At 41.4% G+C, this 22,690-nt stretch overlaps 3 protein-coding genes across 3 annotated transcripts; all 3 read left to right on the top strand.

Annotated features, from left to right (window-relative positions):
* The first annotated feature begins 1,917 nt into the window (after positions 1–1,917).
* On the top strand, positions 1,918–3,922 carry LOC113539100 (olfactory receptor 5V1-like). The gene has a single exon (XM_053239898.1). The coding sequence runs from the start codon at positions 2,262–2,264 to the stop codon at positions 3,213–3,215; it is 954 nt and encodes a 317-aa protein (XP_053095873.1). The 5' UTR covers positions 1,918–2,261; the 3' UTR covers positions 3,216–3,922.
* A 6,372-nt stretch (positions 3,923–10,294) lies between these two features.
* LOC128320171 (olfactory receptor 10G4-like) lies at positions 10,295–15,918 on the top strand. The gene has a single exon (XM_053239822.1). It carries the CDS (start codon positions 11,346–11,348, stop codon positions 12,297–12,299), a length of 954 nt encoding a protein of 317 aa, XP_053095797.1. The 5' UTR covers positions 10,295–11,345; the 3' UTR covers positions 12,300–15,918.
* A 2,088-nt stretch (positions 15,919–18,006) lies between these two features.
* On the top strand, positions 18,007–19,299 carry LOC117599110 (putative olfactory receptor 13C6). The gene has a single exon (XM_034310928.2). It carries the CDS (start codon positions 18,070–18,072, stop codon positions 18,868–18,870), a length of 801 nt encoding a protein of 266 aa, XP_034166819.1. The 5' UTR covers positions 18,007–18,069; the 3' UTR covers positions 18,871–19,299.
* Positions 19,300–22,690: the final 3,391 nt, after the last annotated feature.

Genomic DNA, 22,690 nt, shown 5'->3' with positions numbered 1-22,690 from the left:
GGTTACGCATGTAACCATGGTTCCCCGAGGGAACGAGACCCTGCGTCTCAGTGCCACACTTCCGGCATCCGTGCCGCGCTTGCCTCATTTCTCAGAAGCTAGCGCGGCGTTGGCCACTCGGGCTTTTATGTTTCCGGGTCGCTACGTCACCCCCGCTACATCACCCCGCCTATCACACCCTGTTCAACTCCTTTAGTCCAGCTGCTTCATTCAGGGGGCAGATACCAAACAATAAAAATAAAAAAATGTTAGATATAGTTTCTTTCTTTAAGCTGTTACACTATTCAGTAACAGACTGGACAAACACAAAGGCTCTGATTTACTAAGATCCAAAATGCTGAATACTAATTTGCATGCGCAATGGGATAAATTACAAACACAAATATTGGGTGTGATGTGGGTGAATTACCAAGAATAACTATGTGAATTATGTCAGAAGAGGGGAAAAAATATGTAGAAGAGGGTTTAACATGTGCTAAATGTTTCCTGTAGCTGTGGTAAGTTCATATCTCTTGAGATTAAAGACAATGAGATGGGTCAAAATATGATATGAATAAATGAATAAAGTATGTGCATAATGTTAAGCTATGTGTGAATAGTGTTAGCATCAGATGTGTAAACACATAGGGAATATTTAAGCAAACTGGTAATATTAAGTCATGATTTTGAGAAACTTTCTAATTATTTCAGTGAAGCATCATGCAGATAATCTTCCTTATTTTTAAGACATAAAATGCCATAATTATTTTTTTCAGCTGTCCAAATTAATATTCATACCAGAGTATGAATATTGCATGCAATGAACATTCAGCAAAGTGACTTTCAGGATTAGTAAATGACATTGTGGATATAACATTAACCAATTAATTATTGACATGCTATATTTTGCAGAAACACTGCAAAATGCATATTCATTAACTCAAGCAATGCTATGAAATACTGGACAATGCAGGCTAGTTTGATCATGTGAATGATACTTTCCTCCATGGAGTCTATTAGTAAATCAATTTGGATTTTTTAATTATTTTTTTTTATAAAGTTTGTACATGGTTTTACACAGGCAAAGCTCTAGTAAACCAGGGCCATAGGCTGCTGCTACTTAGATCTAAATGCTCCCAGGTAATTGTAATTCTCACAGCTAATTGTAAATACTCTTAGATTCAATATGTTTTACTATCTGTAATTATGCTTGTACATTCACGTGATGCTTTAATCCAAGCAATTTACAATTGAGACAGTTAAGACCCAACCCCAGCAGTATGGTGATGTATATTTTGTGGATCATATAATCATATACCCATTTATATGATTATATGATACATTCATATGTGTGTGTGTATTACATATTCATCTTTATCTTTGTTTTCTTGTGCTTATTTAATTTATTACTTTTGTTCAATTTACTATTTTGTTTTCAGTGTAGTCAGTGTTACTGGACAAATTCCTTGTAAAATTTAACTTACAAGTTACTATCCTTTCTGATTTTGATGAATGAACTGAGAGAAATAATATTTTAAATGATTAATGAGCTGTTTATTTTTCAAACCACAATTCTCCCAAAATCCTGATAACAGACATGCTTCTGCTTGAACTTACAAGTGTACACATTGGTAAGATAGATCAAATTATATCCATCACTTCTTAAATCTGTGATTTGATCCCAATAGAAACTTGCCCTATGGACCTTGACACACATAGTGCTCCTTCAAATGGGAAGGGAATAGTGTTGAATATCTGATAGGTCAGTGAGCGTATTTACAATAACTTAAATAAATAAAGGCCCATCCCTTTTAGCAATCAGTCTTATTAAACAAATAAATGTTTTAATAGAATTAATAAATAAATCAATGTTCATTATAACATTTACATAGAACATTTTCTGTATACTGTATCCTGTATTTTTTGAATGGAGCATAATCTTTCCTGTATGTTCTCAGGCAAAAGAGGGGCAGGAAATAGAGCTTCAGTGAGCTTCATCATACATGCTTAGAGATGCATATAAATAAAGGTGCATCCTTTTTACAGATCAGTTCTTACATTTAATATAACATAAAGACAAACATTAGCGCCTCTCCTGACAATCCAATTGCAAAATTTTGCAGTCATGCTTCTAGAATTACAAAAGCTCTACAGATAAACTCTTTTTTGTTTTATATTACTGTGTATCATTGACTTTTGATGAATTTAGGTTATTAAGGAGCAATCACAATTAATGTCATTTTTTAACTGGAGGATTAAACTGCTTGCAAATTTAAGTCAACATGGTTAACAATAATTCAAGGAAAGTGATCACTGAATTTGTTTTTGCTGGATTTGATAATGTAGAAAGACCACTGGCTGTTGGTGTGGTAATGCTGATATTGTACATACTTACTATGGTTGCTAACACTGTAAACATATGCTTTATTGTCATGGATAAACGTCTGCACCAGCCAATGTACATTTTTATCTGCCACTTAGCAATTGTAGACATGCTCTACTGTACAAGTTCATATCCAACTATGATAGGTATTCTTCTCATTGGCTATAAAACTATATCCTACAAACCATGCATAGTTCAGATGTTTGCCTTCCAGTATAGTGGATCAATGGAGATGTTTGCTATTGCTGTCATGGCCTTTGACCGTTTTGTTGCTATAAGCATTCCATTACGGTACAGTTCTCTTCTGACAAATTTGCGATGTGTTTTAATAACTATTTTACTCTGGTTGGTGGTTGCTTCAGTTTTGTCCATGCTACTTGCTTCTATTGAATCTCTACCAGTTTGTTACTCTACTGTAAAGTACACGTTTTGTGACTATGCATCTATTATAAGGGCAAGTTGTGCAGACCCAGAGCCATATTTTAATGATGCATCTATCCTAACAACCTGTCTAATTTTTGGAACATTCAGTTTCATCTGCTTATCTTATATAAAGATTTTTATTGTTATTTCAAGAATGACCTCAAACACTGACAAGAAAAAAGCCATACATACTTGTTTAAGTCACATTATAGTCATAACCTGCTACTATGTACCCACTTTCACACGAATAGTCCTCACCAGGGTTGGTGTAGTTTTAACATTGGAGGAACGAAATGGGTTGATGGTGGGACCAATTATTGTCCCATCTTTAGTTAATCCTTTCATATACTGCTTTAGAACCAAGGAGATCAGAAATAAATTGTTTAAAATATTTTCAAAAGTTGAACCAGTTGTAAAAAGAAAGCAATAAGTTTAGACACATAGGGAATACCTTTTAGTTTGCTATTATACTTTAAGTACACTTTATTAATTTGTAAGCTACAAGTCAGTTTGAATTATTGTATGAAGTTCTGTAACCCATTCACAATGAAATTTTCTTGAGAACAGTTGCTATTCGACTTCCAAATTTCCTTTTTGTACATTTTTATTGTTTGAAAAAAACAGGCCTACTAAATTTTCCTTTACTGATTTCATTTAATCATGTTTAATTTATAAATAAGCAAACATTTTGAAACAAAGCCTAACAAGAACAATAAGACAATGTCTCTTAAATGGATGGTGGTAGATTTTTTTAATGAGCAAATAAAAACAACTGGGTAAACTGCATGTCAGCTTTTGGAAAGACATTATTCAGTGGGTTATTTATCCCAATTATTGAAGTCTTGCTGGGAATGGCTTTAAAGTTGTTGCACAAAACTGAATTGGGACATAATGGCCTGGCATTAAATTTAAAAGATGCTGGGCCAAATTAATTTTAGTATTTTTTGGTCAAACAGAAAAAAATGGATTAACATTGCTGTCTGTATGATTATGTTTTGCATATGTCTATCCCTGATTTTTCCAGACGTCTGCTCCTATTTCTAAAACTGCTACAAAAGTGCAAATGTTCTTTTTGAGTGTTCTTTATAAATTTTAATAAGCTGTTCTGATTAATTACTACTGATAAATTTGATGGAGATGCAACGAGAGATTACCTCATTATTTTAAGGTTCTATATATCATTTTGCTCGAAAATGATTTACCCACATAAACAACATCATATTCTGTTTACACTCTGACAGAAAGAACAGCCTTGAAGCATGGGTATGATGGGCTGGATGAGAAAGTAACTTTTAGCTGCAGTTGTTCTACATATGCTCCATGAGAAAAATAAAATATAAGTATTATATAAATGTACACAACACTTACATTATAGGTCTACTGCACTCACTGGTTTTACAATATATAAATCTTCTGGCATATTATAAAGCCTTCAGCGCAGCGGTAAGCTAATATTGTTGTTAACATCAGATAACATCAGAAAGCATTAAATATTAGTCATTATCAAGATAAACTAAACTTAGTAGTGTAAACATGGGCCACAGGTCAGCTAGGATGTAAGACATGTTTATGTGGTTGCACAGAAACCTGTACTGAATGTTGTAATATATTTTCATATTGTTAAATATTTTACAATTTCAGGATAAAATATCTTGCTTAGGAACAACTTCAGTTGAATTATCTTTTGTTGTAAAATAAAACTTATTGAAATGCATTCTGTATCATAAAGTGGTCTTAATAGGTCTTTCTCTTCTGAATTATAAAATGTATGTGGCAGCAGGGAAGCGGTCAAGCGTCAGCTGTGGACGGAGAGGAGGCGGGTGGAACTGGCAGATAAAGCGTGATGATTCTATCCTGTGTCTTATTACCACTAGTCTACTTATTTGTGTCTCTTTGTGCTTCAAGTGACTCCCATAACCAGCAAGAGAGAGAGAGAGAGAGAGAGAGAGAGAGAGAAACATGCAAGACATGCACACACACACACACACACACACACACACACACACACACACACACACATACACACTTACATACCCATACATTTTATCTCTCCACTTAAGAAGCATACTGTATATGCCAATACTATGAATGATTATCATGGCCCTAAACTAAAGCGATAGGAAAATTTCCATTCACAGCAAGTATGTGGCGGTGGGGGCATGGTCTAGTGACAGTTACCGACCGAGATGAGGCGGTAACGTGTGATGATTCAACCTCCCTAATCTCTGTCCGCAGCTGGCGCTCGACCACGTCCCTGCTGCCACAAAGCACTAGTCCCAACATTAGTAAAATGTTCCAACATTTTGAATGATTTATATGCCCTTAAAATAAAGTAATACATTTTGTTAATGCATTCTTTATTTGGAACAGTTAAATCTTACATCATTTGTTTGTTTTTTTCTCAGTCAAATAGAAGGAAAAACAAATCTTATATATAGAATGACTATATATATATATATATATATATATATATATATATATATATATATATATATATATATACACACACAATCAGAGTTGGTCCATTAAATTCAACCTAGACAATTGTTCAAACAATTGTTCTAAGACTATTTGTGTGTCTGGACTGTGTGGTACCTACTTCATCTGTTTATTCTGCTAACTTCAGTTTTTTCATATCATGGAGGAATGCAGGAAGACGTCTCCAGGTTACGCATGTAACTATGGTTCCCCGAGGGAACGAGACGCTGCGTCGAAACGCTATGGGAACGCCTTCAGCGTGACCATGCTCTGAATAACATGTATAATCAGTCCAATGGATGGGCGAGACGTCACGGGTGGGGTGACGTAGCGACCCGGAAGCATAAAAGCCCGAGCGGCAAATGCCGCGCTAGCCTCTGAGAAATGAGGCAAGCGCGGCAGGGATGCCGGAAGTGTGGCACTGAGACGCAGCGTCTCGTTCCCTCGGGGAACCATGGTTACATGCGTAACCTGGAGACGTTCCCCTTCAGGAACTCGAGCTGCGTCGAAACGCTATGGGAACGAGTATGCCCACGCCGCCAGACTTACAAATCCCTGCCTAGTGTGGAAAGGGCACAGCTCAAGGCAAAAGGACAGAAGAGCCGGGAGTGGCTCGCATATCCAGGCCGTAGAACCTGGCAAACGTCAGGGGCGTGGACCAACCCACCGCGTTGCAGATGTCCTGCATGGACACACCTACGAGAAAGGCCTTCGAGGCCGCCACACCTCGGTTAGAGTGAGCATTGACCCCCAAGGGTGAGGGGAGACCAGAGGACTCATAAGCCAGGGAAATGGCCTCCACAATCCACCGGCTGAGGGTCTGCTTGGTAGCAGGAAGACCCCTCTTCGGGGGACCAAAGCATACGAGCAATTGGTCCGCCCTCCTCCACAGGGCAGCTCTGTGGACGTACGCATCCAGTGTTCGCACTGGACACGTACAGTTAAGCTTCCAATGGTCGGGCTCCCAAAAGGGAGGAGGACAGAAGGCCTGCAGCACGACCGGCCGTGGTGCCGAGGAGGGAACTTTCGGTACGTACCCCGCTCGGGAGTACAAGAACACTTTGGCCAGACCAGGCGCAAAGTCTAAGTAAGAAGGGGCCACAGAGAGGGCCTGAAGATCCCCCACTCTCCTAAGAGAGGAAATCGCCAAGAGAAAGGCAGTTTTCAGCATCAAAAGACGGTCCAAAATCTCCTCTATGGGCTCGAAGGGGGGTTACAGAGAGTCTCTAAAACCACGGCCAGGTCCCAAGGAGGGACCCGGGATCGCACTGGAGGTCTGAGCCTCAGCGCACCACGGAGGAAACGTGTAACCAGGGGGTGCCTGCCCACTGACTGACCACCGAGGGGGGCATGGCAGGCCGCAATAGCCACCACGTAGACATTCAGGGTGGAGTGGGTCAGCCCTGCGGAGAGACAGGCCTGCAGGAACTCCAGCACTATACCAACTGGGCAGTGAACAGGGTCGAGCCGGCGGTCTCCGCACCAGGTGCGCACCAACACATGGTGAACTCTCAGGTCCGGGAGAAAGTGTTTCAGTGCTAGAAACACAGCCAGCATCTCCAGGCAGTTGATGTGCCAAGTGAGATGGTGGCCGCTCCACAGACCACGGGCAGAGCGGCCAATCATGACCGCTCCCCATCCGGCGAGAGATGCATCTGTCGCTAGCGTTACGTGGTGACAATGAGCTCCCAGCACCGGGCCCTGAGACAAGAACCCAGGTTCCCTCCACATGTCTAAGCCATGTAGGCACCGCCGTGTGACCTTGATCATGCGGACCGGGTTTCCCCTCAGGGAGAACCCCCTGGTCTTGAGCCACCACTGTAGGGGTCTCATGTACAGCAGGCCAAAAGGTATTACGTTGGACGCAGCTGCCATCAGACCCAGCAGTCTCTGAAACTGCTTCACAGTGAGTGACCGGCCTTCTCTCACTCTCACGACTGCTGTGAGGATCGACTCGATCCGAGCAGGAGACAGGCGTGCCTGCATCATGGTCGAATCCCACACCACGCCCAGATAAGTGATTCTCTGTACTGGAGAAAGCACACTTTTCTCAGCGTTTAGTCTTAACCCCAGCTCTTTCATATGGGCGAGAACGACATCTTGATGCCGAACCACCATCTGCTCCGATCGAGCTAATATCAACCAGTCGTCGATATAATTCAATATGCGGATGCCCCGGAGCCACATAGGAGCCAGAGCACCATCCACACACTTCGTGAAGGTGCGGGGTGAGAGTGCTAGGCCGAATGGAAGAACCCGATATTGGTAAGCTTCACCCCCAAAAGCGAACCTCAGGAACTTCCTGTGTTGAGGAAGGATGGAGATATGGAAGTAAGCATCTCTTAGGTCGATCGTGACAAACCAGTCCTCGGAGCTGATCTGAGACACGACCTGTGTTACTGGGAGCATCCTGAACTTCAGTCGTGCGACTGAGAGGTTCAACTGCCGCAAGTCCAAAATGGGACGCACCCCTCCACCCTTCTTGGGAACAATGAAGTACCGGCTGTAGAGCCCGGACTCTCTGTCGCGAGGAGGGACCACCTCGATGGCCTCCTTCCTCAGGAGAGTGTGTACTTCCTGTTCCATTACCAGAGCCTGCTCGGGACCCACCAGAGTGGGAAGAACCCCGGAAAAGCAAGGCGGGGGAAAACTGAATTTGACAGCCTCTCTCTACAGTACACAGGACCCATTGAGACACATTCGGCAGAAGTTTTCACGCTGCCAAATAGCTCACTAAGGGGATCAGCCTCTCGAGACTGACCTCTGGTACGGCGAGAGCAGCTAGCGTGGCGCCCTGGAGCGCGAACCGACAGGGAACGACCGAACTATTCAATTCAATTCAATTTTATTTGTATAGCGCTTTTAACAATGGACATTGTCACAAAGCAGCTTTACAGAAATAAATGGATTCACAAAAATTCTTCAAAGAGGCCGCGAGCCTCCCAGACCCGCTACGTTCCCGGGTGAGAACTGGGAGAAATGCTCGCCGGAGACCGCTGCGCCCTGAAGCACCATAGGTGGCAGGGTTGGCAGATCGACCTCCCGAGGGCACTGAGGCGAGACGGGCACCGTATAATGAGGTGTACACCGTCCCGCCCCAGAGGGGCCCGCCCTCGGAAGCCCTGGGCCCAAGGCGTCAGGGTTTCTTAGCCGCTGCCCTCCTCGACAAAAGAACGGTCCTCAGATCCGTCTTCGTGTCAGAGGGCCCGGGCCCAGAGCGCCGCCGAGACTCCCGGTCCCACCGCATTTCTGTGCCTCCCTGTGAGAGGAGGCAGTACACGGAGGGGGCTGCCCCCGCACAGCAGCCCCACGAGCCAGAGAGCGGCGAGGGCGCCAGCGGGGTGTCCATAAGAACGACCCTGTCCCTCTCTTTCATGTCGGACAGGGTCAGCCAGAGGTGTCTCTCCGCCGCCACCAGGACTGCCATAGACCGGCCGATAGCACGGGCGGTCTCCTTGGTGGCGCGGAGAAAAAGATCAGCGGCCCGCCTGAGCTCCGTCACGTGCTCAGACGGCATCTCCCCGTGCTCATCCAGCTCTTTCAGCAGGTCGGCCTGGTACGCCTGTAACACCGCCATGGTGTGCAGACACGCACCAGCCTGTCCCGCTGCCGTGTATGCCTTGCCCACCAGCACTGAGGTGGTCCGCAGCGGCTTGGTGGGCAGCGCCGGAGCCTTCAGGGACGATGCCGCACCAGGGGACAGATAGCTAGCTAGCGTCTGTTCAACCCTGGGCATCGCCCTGTAGCCAGTCTGGTCCAGCCCCGCCACGTTAGCATAGTAAGAGAAGGCGGGACTGAATAAACGGGCCGAAACAGGCCTCCTCCATGACCTCGACACCTCAGCGTGGAGGTCGGGGAAAAAAGGCAGGCTCCGGCGTGGAGGTGGCGGTTTACTGCGCAGGAAGCGCTCACCTAGCTTAGACCCCTGCGGTTCAACTCGTGTTTCAGGGGGCCAGTCAATGCTAAGTTTAGCAACGGCCCGCGAAACCATCTCCAGCAGCTCCTCATATTGAGGAGACTGCGGCAGATCAGAGTCGGCGCCCTCCATGTCAACCTCCTCGGAGGAAGACAGGCGGAGCGCCGGGCCCGCTCCCCGGGGGGAAGAAACTGCAGAGCGGGCTTCCGAACCCAGAGAGCGGACAGTGGATCTGGAGGGTGAGGAAGGAGAAAAGGACTCGCCAGTCTCCATTCCCTCTGCCAGATCCATCTGCGAGCCCCACGAGCGCAACCGCCGCTCTGCCTCGGCAGAAGCAGGGCCGGCACCGCGAGTCACGCGAGTGAAGTCTCCCTCCTCGAAAAGAGCCTTCCGGGAGCGAAGCACGCGCAGCGGCAAACGCTAGCAATGCAAGCAGTGTGTATCCCCGCCGGTAATATAACGAGGGCAGGGAGGAACACACAGCCTAAAATGCTGTCCACTCTCGCCCCTTTTCAGTTTCATTTTGTCCTTGGCCTTAGGCCTGCCGCAGACAACACAGAAAGACAAACAATAGACAGACAATATCACACAGAGCGCTTGCTGAATGACAGAAAGCTAGCGCGGCGTTTGCTGCTCGGGCTTTTATGCTTCCGGGTCGCTATGTCACCCCGCCCGTGACGTCTCGCCCATCCATTGGACTGATTACACATGTTATTCAGAGCGCAGTCATGCTGAAGGCATTCCCATAGCGTTTCGACGCAGCTCAAGTTCCTGAAGGGGAACACCTTTGCGGAGACCATGCGGAGCTCAGCAATGGGTATGGTGTGAGATAGTGTGTTCCTCCCCACTCCCAGATGCTCAAAAGCCCTCTTCATTGAAACCAATTTGTTGCAGTATAGGGCCTTATTGTATCTATTGTATGACACGTGTTACAGGTATTCTTCATTGCAAAAAAAAAAGAAACATGTAAGCAAGTCATTCTGGGTAAATAAAAATGGGAAAATAACATCTAATTTAGTGAGCTATCTCTTTTTCAACATTAGAATTAAACATGGGTAATGTGACTAATAAAGCCTGCATTGCACCAAATACAATGATAAACACGATCCACTGAATATGTCGGCCTCTGGCATTTGATGACAGACATAAATGCATTTAATGACATAGAGTTCTTTAACCCAGCAAAACAGGTCAACTTCTCATGTGTGGGTTGGTGTGAAGGGTTGATTTTCTTTCTTGTTTGACTCAGCTGATGATCCCTCATCATCAGAGAAATGGAAAAAAAGGACTCATTTTTAGCAAGTACAGTGCTGACAGTTAAGACCCAGCAGCAGCAGTTTGGTGATGTATATTTTGTGCATCTTGTACCCATATCTTCCTAATAATATTTTAAATAATTAATGGGCTGTTTATTATTCAAACCACAATTCTCCCAAAATCCTGATAACAGACACGCTTCTACTTGAACTTACAAGTGTACACTTTGGTAAGATAGATCAAATTATATCCATCACTTCTTAAATCTGTGATTTGATCCCAATAGAAACTTGCCCTATGGACCTTGACATGATTTGCACACATAGTGCTCCTTCAAATGGGAAGGGAATAGTGTTGAATATCTGATAGGTCAGTGAGCTTATTTACAATAACTTAAATAAATAAAGGCCCATCCCTTTTAGCAATCAGTCTTATTAAACAAATAAACGTTTTAATAGAATTAATAAATAAATCAATGTTCATTATAACATTTACATGGAACATTTTCTGTATACTGTACCCTGCATTTTTTGAATGGAGCATAATCTTTCCTGTATGTTCTCAGGCAAAAGAGGGGCAGGAAATAGAGTTGCAAATTGGATTAGCCAATGAGCTTCATCATACATGCTTAGAGATGCATATAAATAAAGGTGCATCCTTTTTACAGATCAGTTCTTACATTTAATATAACATAAAGACAAACATTAGCACCTCTCCTGACAATCCAATTATGAAGGACCTATTTTACAGTCATGCTTCTAGAATTACAAAAGCTCTACAGATAAACTCTTTTTTGTTTTATATTACTGTGTAGCATTGACTTTTGAGGAATTTAGGTTATTAAGGAGCAATCAGAATTATTGTCATTTTTTAACTGGAGGATTAAACTGCTTGCAAATTTAAGTCAACATGGTTAACAATAATTCAAGGAAATTGATCACTGAATTTGTTGTTGCTGGATTTGACAATGTAGAAAGACCACTGGCTGTTGGTGTGGTAATGCTGATATTGTACATACTTACTATGGTTGCTAACACTGTAAACATATGCTTTATTGTCATGGATAAACGTCTGCACCAGCCAATGTACATTTTTATCTGCCACTTAGCAATTGTAGACATGCTCTACTGTACAAGTTCATGTCCAACTATGATAGGTATTCTTCTCATTGGCTATAAAACTATATCCTACAAACCATGCATAGTTCAGATGTTTGCCTTCCATTATGGTGGATCAATGGAGATGTTTGCTATTGCTGTCATGGCCTTTGATCGTTTTGTTGCTATAAGCATTCCATTACGGTACAGTTCTCTTCTGACAAATTTGCGATGTGTTTTAATAACTATTTTACTCTGGTTGGTGGTTGCTTCAGTTTTGTCCATGCTACCTGCTTCTATTGAATCTCTACCAGTTTGTTACTCTACTATAAAGTACATGTTTTGTGACTATGCATCTATTACAAGGGCAAGTTGTGCAGACCCAGAGCCATATTTTAATGATGCATCTATCCTTACAACTTGTCTAATTTTTGGAACATTCAGTTTCATCTGCTTATCTTATGTAAAGATTGTTATTGTTATTTCAAGAATGACCTCAAACACTGACAAGAAAAAAGCCATACATACTTGTTTAAGTCACATTATAGTCATTACCTGCTACTATGTACCCACTTTCACACGAATAGTCCTCACCAGGGTTGGTGTAGTTTTAACATTGGAGGAACGAAATGGGCTGATGGTGGGGTCAATTATTGTCCCATCTTTAGTTAATCCTTTCATATACTGCTTTAGAACCAAGGAGATCAGAAATAAATTGTTTAAAATATTTTCAAAAGTTGAACCAGTTGTAAAAAGAAAGCAATAAGTTTAGACACATAGGGAATACCTTTTAGTTTGCTATTATACTTTAAGTACACTTTATTAATTTGTAAGCTACAAGTCAGTTTGAATTATTGTATGAAGTTCTGTAACCCATTCACAATGAAATTTTCTTGAGAACAATTGCTATTCGACTTCCAAATTTCCTTTTTGTACATTTTTATTGTTTGAAAAAAACAGGCCTACTAAATTTTCCTTTACTGATTTCATTTAATCATGTTTAATTTATAAATAAGCAAACATTTTGAAACAAAGCCTAACAAGAACAATAAGACAATGTCTCTTAAATGGATGGTGGTAGATTTTTTTAATGAGCAAATAAAAACAACTGGGTAAACTGCATGTCAGCTTTTGGAAAGACATTATTCAGTGGGTTATTTATCCCAATTATTGAAGTCTTGCTGGGAATGGCTTTAAAGTTGTTGCACAAAACTGAATTGGGACATAATGGCCTGGCATTAAATTTAAAAGATGCTGGGCCAAATTAATTTTAGTATTTTTTGGTCAAACAGAAAAAAATGGATTAACATTGCTGTCTGTATGATTATGTTTTGCATATGTCTATCCCTGATTTTTCCAGACGTCTGCTCCTATTTCTAAAACTGCTACAAAAGTGCAAATGTTCTTTTTGAGTGTTCTTTATAAATTTTAATAAGCTGTTCTGATTAATTACTACTGATAAATTTGATGGGAATGCAACGACATATTATCTTCTGAATTATAAAATGTATGTGGCAGCAGGGAAGCGGTCAAGCATCAGCTGTGGACGGAGAGGAGGCGGGTGGAACTGGCAGATAAAGCATGATGATTCTATCCTGTGTCTTATTACCACTAGTCTACTTATTTGTATCTCTTTGTGCTTTCAGTGACTCCCATAACCGGTGAGAGAGAGAGAGAGAGAGAGAGACATGCAAGACATGCACACACACAGACACAGAGTTACGCACATACCCATGCCAAGGAGTGTGAACTTGTGAACAGCAAAGCCCAGGAAGGTTTGCAGGCGCTTTGGGAAAACCGGGCATTTCCCGGATCAGCGTTCTCTCATGGAAGCAGGAACACTGATTCAGAATTCTGTCCCTGACACTAATGACGTTTGACCAAGTGAGAGTAATTTGATGGTCAGCAAATCCAGGCTAATGTTGCGCTATCCCACCCATATTTTTTGATTATTAAGGATAGGTTATACTTAGTGACACAGGACACTCAAACTAAGGAAGAGACGACCCAGTTGTTGGTGCCAAAGAGCCTTTGGGAACTTCTGATCCATTCAGCTCATTATAATTCCATGGCTGGGCACTTGGGCCAGGATAAAACACTAAACCTTCTCATGGCCCGTTTCCATTGGCCGGGCATTCACGGCAATGTTCGCAGGTGGTGTGCAGTATCTCGTGAATGTCAGCTGGTGAATCTGCCAGCCACCCCAAAAGCGCCATTGCGCCCATTAGCCTTAATCGTGGTCCCCTTCGAAAGAATTGGCATGGACCTCGTGGGCCATTAGAAGGGTGCACACAAGGATATCACTTTGTGTTAGTCCTGATGGATTATACAACATGATCTCCGGAAGCAGTGCCTCTGCGCAACATTTCAGCACGCGATATTGCGGAGACACTCTTCCATGATACCTCTTGAGTCGGTATCCAGAAAGAGATCCTGACTGACCAGGGCACTACGTTTATGTCACAGCCACTACACAAACTCTATGAATTATTAGGGATTAAATCAATTCACACCAGTGTTTACCATCCGTGAACAGATTGCCTGGTGGAGTGGTTTAATCAGACACTAAAAAACATGATTCTTAAGTTTGTTGATGAGGAAGCACAAAATTGGGATAAGTGGCTTGAGCCCCTGTTATTTGCAGTATGAGGGGTCCTGCAAGTCTCCACTATAGTATCCCCATTTGAATTATTGTATGGACCCATGCCCTGCGGCATGGTAGACGTCATTAGAGAAAATTCAGGGGAGGGACCTTCTAACAGTGAAAACAAAATTCAGTATGTTCTGGACCTGAGAGCAAAACGCCACATCTTAGGTCACCTAACAAAGGAGAATTTGCGTCAGGCCCAAGAACGACAGTCCTGACTGTAAGATGGGGTACTCAACTAAGGAAATTTGCACCAGGAGATAAGGTTGACTGTGAGAACGAGAGATTGGATAGAGGCAATGTACTCCAAATATATCACCTCAATCTCCTGAATCCAAGGAGAGAGGTGGCTCCTGTGGATCTGGCGATGGTGATTCCTGAGAGGGAGGAGGTGGGACTGGAGGTAAGTCTAAAAAGTGTAGACAAATTCACCCCGGTTCCCTGTGGAGACCATAAGGCCTTTTGCACCACGGGAACCTTTTCATAGTATCTTAACTAATTGTGGAACTACCCACTTTTTGGCGTTTTCGCATGATTTAAAACGCCATGTAAACATACTGTAGTGTCAACTCATTTCGCAAGTATGGAGAACAGCGATAGATGGACGCAAGACACAACAAAACCACTCCGAACCGCTCCGATCACAGCGTCCTCCCTCCTCCGGTTGTTTACGTTGTTCGTCTTTGTTTCTGTTGTTGAACGCCGCGCACAAATGATGTCGCTGTCGACTGGCTTATGTTACTTCCTAGTGCCCACTGTCGGTGCAAATGCAACCCTTTAAACGGTACTGGGAAATAGTTTCCGCAAAATCACCCAGTACTTTAGTATTGTAAATTTAGTTCTGGAAATAAAGCGGTGCGAAAGGCCCTCATTTCTCACCATCCCAGGAAGCACAGGTTGCCTGGTTGCAAGAAGAATTTTCAAATGTGTTTTCACCTCTACCCGGTCGCACAGATCTCAGGTGTCGGACTCCTCCAGACATTGTGTTTCACTGTCTCATGGACAGATTCCTCCACCCACACAATGCGTATGATGCTGCTTATTTAGATGACATAATCATTTATAGTAATGCATGGCAGCAGTGTTTACAACATCTGAATGCTGTTCTGAGATCATTGAGATGGCTGGGACTCGTAGCAAACAGCAAACCCAAAGAAGTGTGCAGTTGGACGGGTGGAAGTAAGGTATCACTTGGGCCATAGGCAGGTACATCCCCAAAGTGATAAGACAGCAGCGATCATGGACTGCTGAAGACCAAAGACCAAAGAAGGGTTGAATGGCTATTATCAGAGGTTTGTACCTAATTTTTCAAACATCACCAGCCCGTTGACTGAGCTCACTAAAAAAGGGAGGGCCAGATCTGGTCCAGTGGATGGAACCATGTGAGCTAGCTTTCTGCCAGGTAAAAGCGGTTTTGTGTGGGGGCCCGCTGTTGCATTCTCCTGAACTGTCCGGTAAGCCATGATGATTCTCACCTGTGTCTTATTACTGCCAGTTTACTCATATATGTTTCTTTGTGCTTTCAGTGACTCCCATAAGAGGCAAGAGAGAGAGAGTGAGATACCGTTTGGCACACACACCCATTCCAAGGAGTGTGAACTTGAACCTGACTGAGCAAAAGCCGCAAGTCCAGGATGGACCCGTTTCCAGTTGTTATGCTGTTTTGCTGAGTATTTTTTGAAAGTGCGCTGATTAGTGCGGACCGATTAAACACGAGCCAAGAGCTCAGCTAAAATTCTTCCTGTCTCCTGAGTCTTCCTCCACACCCTCACCACCGGGTTCTATAAATGTATTAGTTATTTAATGAAATTAAGAGATTGATTAGAACATAAATGTTTGAATATGACAAAATGTGGTAATTCCTTATTTAAATGGTACCTGTATATGCTTTTCATAACACATTAATAAACATTACATAGATCTTTTACAAAGCAATGTTAGACAATTTATGAAAAGCTTATCTCAGAAATGGTCAGGTGATATTATAGGTTTTATGCAATATGTCACATAGGAGTGGAGACAAATGGTCACTAGTCAACAACATATTCATAAACAATACATAAAACCTTTATAAAGAAGTGTTAGACAATTTATGAAAAGCTTATGTTTCTGGCATAATGCTGTCATGAAACACTTCTTCAATGCAATGTATATTTTTAACTCTCCATTTAAGAAGCAAACTGTATATGCCAATACTATGAATGATTGTCATGCCCCTAAACTTAAGCGATAGGAAAATTTCCATTGACAACAAGTATGTGGCGGTGGGGGCATGGTCTAGTGACAGTTACAGACCGAGATGAGGCGGTAATGTGTGATGGTTCAACGTGCCTAATCTCTGTCTGCAGCTGGCGCTCGACCACGTCCCTGCTGCCACAAAGCATTACTCCCATACAATATGATTCTTAAGTAATATGTTCCAACATTTTGAATGATTTGAATTTATATGCCCTTAAAATAAAGTAATAAATTTTGCTAATGCATTCTTTATTTGGAACAGTTCAATTATACATCATTTGTTTGTTCTGTTTCAGTCAAATAGAAGGAAAAACAAATCTTATATATAAGTATGAAAAAATACAACCAGAGTTGGTATATTAAATTCAACCTAGACAATTGTTCAAACAATTGTTCTAAGGGTGTTTGTGTGTCTGGGATGTGTGGTACCTACTTCATCTGTTTATTCTGCTAACTTCAGTTTTTTCATCCCATGGAGGAAGACAGGAAAACACCTCTGGGGAGACCATATGGAGCTCAGCAATGGGTATGGTGTGAGATAGTGTGTTCCTGCCCACTCCCAGATGCTCAAAAGCCCTCTTCATTGAAACCAATTTGTTGCAGTATAGGGCCTTATTGTATCTATTGTATGACACTTGTTACAGGTATTCTTCATTGCAAAAAAAAAAGAAACATGTAAGGAAGTCATTCTGGGTAAATAAAAATGGGAAAATAACATCTAATTTAGTGAGCTATCTCTTTTTCAACATTAGAATTAAACATGGGTAATGTAACTAATAAAGCCTGCATTGCACCAAATGCAATGATAAACACGATCCACTGAATATGTCGGCCTCTGGCATTTGACGACAGACATAAATGCATTTAATGACATAGAATTCTTTAACCCAGCAAAACAGGTCAACTTCTCATGTGTGGGTTGGTGTGAAGGGTTGATTTCCTTTCTTGTTTGACTCAGCTGATGATCCCTCATCATCAGAGAAATGGGAAAAAAGGACTCATTTTTAGCAAGTAAAGTGCTGACAGTTAAGACCCAGCAGCAGCAGTTTGGTGATGTATATTTTGTGCATCTTGTACCCATATCTTCCTAATAATATTTTAAATAATTAATGGGCTGTTTATTATTCAAACCACAATTCTCCCAAAATCCTGATAACAGACACGCTTCTACTTGAACTTACAAGTATACACTTTGGTAAGATAGATCAAATTATATCCATCACTTCTTAAATCTGTGATTTGATCCCAATAGAAACTTGCCCTATGGACCTTGACATGATTTGCACACATAGTGCTCCTTCAAATGGGAAGGGAATAGTGTTGAATATCTGATAGGTCAGTGAGCGTATTTACAATAACTTAAATAAACAAAGGCCCATCCCTTTTAGCAATCCTTTTTACAGATCAGTTCTTACATTTAATATAACATAAAGACAAACATTAGTGCCTCTCCTCTGACAATCCAGTTACGAAGGACCTATTTTACACTGATGCTTTGACAATTACAAAAGCTCTACAGAATTTTGGATAACTTTTTTCTTTTGTCTTATTTTGTTCTATTGGCTTTTGAGGAATTTAGGTTATTAAGGAGCAATCAGAATTATTGTCATTTTTGACTGAAGGATTAAACTGCTTGCAAGTTTGAGTCATCATGTCTTCAACAAATGATTCTAGGAAAGTGATTACTGAATTTGTTGTTGCTGGATTTGACAATGTAGAAAGACCACTGACTGTTGGAGTGGTCATGCTGGTATTGTACACACTTGCTATGATTGCTAACACTGCAAACATATGCTTTATTATCGTGGATAAACGTCTGCACCAACCAATGTACATTTTTATCTGCCACTTAGCAATTGTAGACATGGTCTTCTGTACAAGTTCTTGTCCAACTATGATAGGTATTCTTCTTGTTGGCTCTAAAACCATATTCTATAAACCATGCATAGTACAGATGTTTGTCTTCCATTTAGGTTCAGTCATGGAGATGTTTGCTATTGCTGTCATAGCCTTTGATCGTTTTTTTGCTATAGGCAGTCCTTTACGGTATCCTTCTGTTATGACAAATTTCCGATGTGCTTTGATGACTATTTTACTCTGGTTGGTGGGAGCCTCAGTTTTGTCCATTTTGCCTGCTTCTCTTGTACCTCTACCAGTTTGTTACTCTATTCTGAAGTACATGTTTTGTGACTATGCAGCTATTATAAGGACAACATGTGTAGATCCAGAGCCATATTTTAATAATATATCTATTATATTAACTTGCATAATGTGTGGAACATTTGGTTTCATCTGTTTGTCATACATAAAGATAGTTATTGTTGTTGTGAAAATGTCCATAAAAAGTGACAAGAAAAAGGCAATACATACTTGCCTTAGTCATGTTATAGTCATAGTCTGCTTCTATGCCCCCACTTTCATACGAGTAGTCCTGACCAGGATTGAGCAATAATTGTCCCATCTTTAGTAAATCCTTTTGTCTACTGTTTTAGAACTGAGGAGATTAGAAAGAAATTATTTAAAATATTTTTTAAAAATTTAACCAGCTGAAGGAAGAAAAAATAAATTTAAACACCTTGGAAACACAAATTTTGAGTGTTTGCTTTTTCTTCTGCATCAGATATATCAGCTATATCTGACATGAATTCCACAATGCCACAAGTCCATTTTTACTTTTGTATACATTTACAAATAAACAGCCCATTTGGGCCAACCTTTGAATAGTACAATAAGAAATAAGAAAACAATTCTTCCATCTGCAGATGTACACAGGATTGGTGGAAAAAAAAATATTATTATTTAGTTCTGGGAAATCAGACTACAATCGTATATTGTTAAACTGTGTTTATAGTGTATCTTAGCTTTTGGGGAGAAATAGTTTGCAGAGTTTTTCATAGTTCTTTATTTTTTTTCCACAGAGTATTTTGTTCTTCAAAAATCCCAACCCTGATTAATATTAGTGGTATGAAACACGAGGGCTACGAACAGTTTAAAGTTGATGTAGGGTGGGTAGACAATGGAACATTGTTGAAGTTAATTGACATCAAATGTAACATTTTTTTTGTCAGAAAAAATAAAAAATTGGCTATTCTTAATGTCTACTAGGTGTGACTGTATGAATGTGTGTGCATGGGGCACAGATAGGTGCAGGATAGTCTCTATCACAACCTTAACCAGGATAAAGCAGGTACTGATAATGAATGAATGAATGAAAATGGGTTAACACTGTTGAAACATCTTTTCATCAAATAATCCCTTCACCTATCTATTTTTTAACATTTAATTGCCTGTTTATTGTCTGAATGATTTCCTTGTATATTCCTTACAGTTTTGCAGAAGTCCGTTCCCATTTATGAAATTATGAAATATATCAAACTATTTTGTTAAAATATGTAGTATGAATTTTAACAGACATTCTGAAATTTCACTCTAAATAAATAAATAAATAAATAAATAAATAAATAAATAAATATTTCCCTTCACTAACAGATGTGTAACCATCATCTCTTGGGACTAATTTTCCTTTTCACCCACAAAGATCTTAGCTTTCAAATATTTATTTCAGGTAGCTACTCCAGAGTGAGTACAAAGCGGCTGACTACAACCTGAGGACAATGGTGAGAAAAGCCAAAAGGAAATACAGAGACAAGATCGAGACCCAGCTTGAGCAGGCAGATTCCAGGCGTCTGTGGCAGAGCATACAAACTGTTACAGACTACAAACCCAAGCCCCCCACCATTAATAATGGCAGTGTCTCCCTAGCCAATGAATTGAACATGTTCTATTCATGGTTTGAGGTTACCAGCACACACCAGGAAAACTGTGAGTATGAACCATCAGGTCTACCTGGGGAAGAGGAAAGACTGGTCATTTCAGAAATGGATGTGAGGACGGTGCTACACAAAGTTCCAGAAAAGCATGCAGTCCAGACAACATCCCTGGACGTGTGCTAAATGTCTGTGCTAACCAACTAGCACCAGTACTTACCACCATTTATAACCTCTCCCTCAACCAGAGTGTTGTCCCCACATGTTTCAAGTCCTCCACCATTATTCTTGTTCCCAAAGCCGCCTATCCTGCCTCCCTGAATGACTATGGTGCTTTAGTACTCACTTCTATAGTGATGAAGTGCTTTGAAAAGCTGGTTAGAAACTATGTCTGCTTCCTCCTCCCCAACTGCCTAGACCCATTATAGTTTGCATACAAGTCCAACAGGTCCACAGATGATGCCATCAACCACCTCCTCCATGCTCACCCTCAGCACTCTCAGATCTGCGTCCTCAGCCCCCTGCTGTACTCCTACTACACCAGTGACTGCACGGCCACACACAGCTCCAAAAAGCTGGTGAAGTTCGCCGACGACACAGTGGTGGTAGGCCTCATCACCAACAATGACGAGAAGGCCTACTTAGAGGAAGTGAATATCCTCTCCACTGGGTGTCAGAATAACAATCTCTTCCTGAACATTACCAAGACTAAGGAGATGATTATTAACTACGGGAAGAATCAGGTGTGGAACTACAGCCCCCTGTTGATCAACGGGGCCACAGTCAAAAGGGTAAGCAGCTTCAAATACCTTGGGGTCCATCTCACAGAAGACCTCTCATGGACTACACACACAAACAGCTAGTTGACAAGGGTGCACCTGTGTTTCTACCATCTACAATGTCTGGCCAGGTTCAAGGTCTCTCACAGGGTGCTGAAGGCTTTCTACGCTGGGGCTGTGGAGAGTCTTCTCACCGGAAGCATCACCACCTGGTTCGTAGGCACCATGGCCAAGGACTGGAATGTCCAGAGTGGAAAGGGCAGCAGAGAAGACCATCAGGACTTCTCCCGCCTGCATCACATACATCTACAACCAGCGATGCAAGACCAAGGCCAGGAGAATTGTAAAAGACTTTCACCACCCCATACACAGTATCTTCTTAGTGCTCCCATCAGGGAAGCGCTACCAGATCCTGAGGACCAACACAGAGAGACTCAAGAGGAGTTTCTACTCTCAGGCAATTCGGCTACTGAATGAGGACACTTGAGAAGTCTGCATATTTCTACCTCACACACAGACACACATACACAAGCAGTTTGCACTATGGAAAAAATTTTTTTTTGCACACTACATAAAAAAACTCTTACACTGTACAGCTCTGTATATTTCTATACAGAAACAGTTGCACTATGAGACAATTTTTTTGTACACTACAGCTCTGTATATCTGTTTTTTTAAAAAAACATGTTCTATTTATGCATATTCATATTCTACATTTCATTCCTCTAAAGACTGCTAAACTTTTTTACATATAGTCTATTTTATTTTATTCTGTTTTTCTTTTATATCATTGTTGCACTGTAGGACAAAGCACTAAGGAAAAACATTTGACTACATTATATCACATGTAATATGAATGTGACAAATAAAGAACCTTGAACTTTAAACCTTGGTACATTAATCAGCCCACCAATGACAGCTGCACAGCCCAGACTTCACAGGGAATGACTTTGATGAGTATGCAGACTTATACAGAAATGCTGAACAGTAACCACAGCATGTGGCAACCTGAGAATTTTACATATGAACGTGAGTGTGTACATGGTTGTACATGAAATAAGGGGAATAGATTCCACTGCCGGGAACTGTAACTTTAAAACAATTTTTGACATATTTTGTTCCTGAAACAATAATTTTCACTAATAAAAGCCAGAAAAGTTGAAACTGTAGCCAGACCAACATCAAATTGTAAATAAATGAAAATGATAGTTAGAAATGCCCATAATGTTAGAAATGCCCTTTTTTTCTTTTTCAAAAGGATTCACAGTTGTTTTAGAAATAAGCATCTGTTTCTCTTCCCACCTTCACGAAAGCAAGCAAGACCTTGGCTCCAAGAGACACCACCCTGTGGAAACAGAGCTCAGCAGCCACCTAAAGTCAGTGCCTGTAAGTAAGCAGGTGTAGGCCAAGATTATGTGCTGTATATATGTGTGAATGATTTATATTAACCCTTTGAAGTAGTTATCCCAGAAAGAAACTATAGCTAACAAAATATGTTGCTGTTCTTAAGATAAAAACCCTCCACAGCAGATGCCATTACATGGACACCAAAGGACTCATCGGTCCCCCTCTACCTGAAGCTATTGTCTGTAAATTTGTTTTAATATGTCAACATTATGCATGTGAGCAGCTTATTATAGCTTATTTAAAGTCATTCACAGGGCAACAAGTTCAGCCCATGCTGTAGACCTCCTAATTTGGTTTTACAGATATTCACTCTATGTTA

Source organism: Pangasianodon hypophthalmus, chromosome 14, assembly GCF_027358585.1.
Source record: "Pangasianodon hypophthalmus isolate fPanHyp1 chromosome 14, fPanHyp1.pri, whole genome shotgun sequence".
In the NCBI taxonomy this organism is placed as follows: domain Eukaryota; kingdom Metazoa; phylum Chordata; class Actinopteri; order Siluriformes; family Pangasiidae; genus Pangasianodon; species Pangasianodon hypophthalmus.
This window is presented reverse-complemented; position numbering and strand designations above follow the sequence as displayed.

Bases quoted from the DNA above. Each gene is read 5' to 3' on its own strand.
- LOC113539100 (XM_053239898.1), top strand. From the start codon at position 2,262: ATGGTTAACAATAATTCAAGGAAAGTGATCACTGAATTTGTTTTTGCT.
- LOC128320171 (XM_053239822.1), top strand. From the start codon at position 11,346: ATGGTTAACAATAATTCAAGGAAATTGATCACTGAATTTGTTGTTGCT.
- LOC117599110 (XM_034310928.2), top strand. From the start codon at position 18,070: ATGTCTTCAACAAATGATTCTAGGAAAGTGATTACTGAATTTGTTGTT.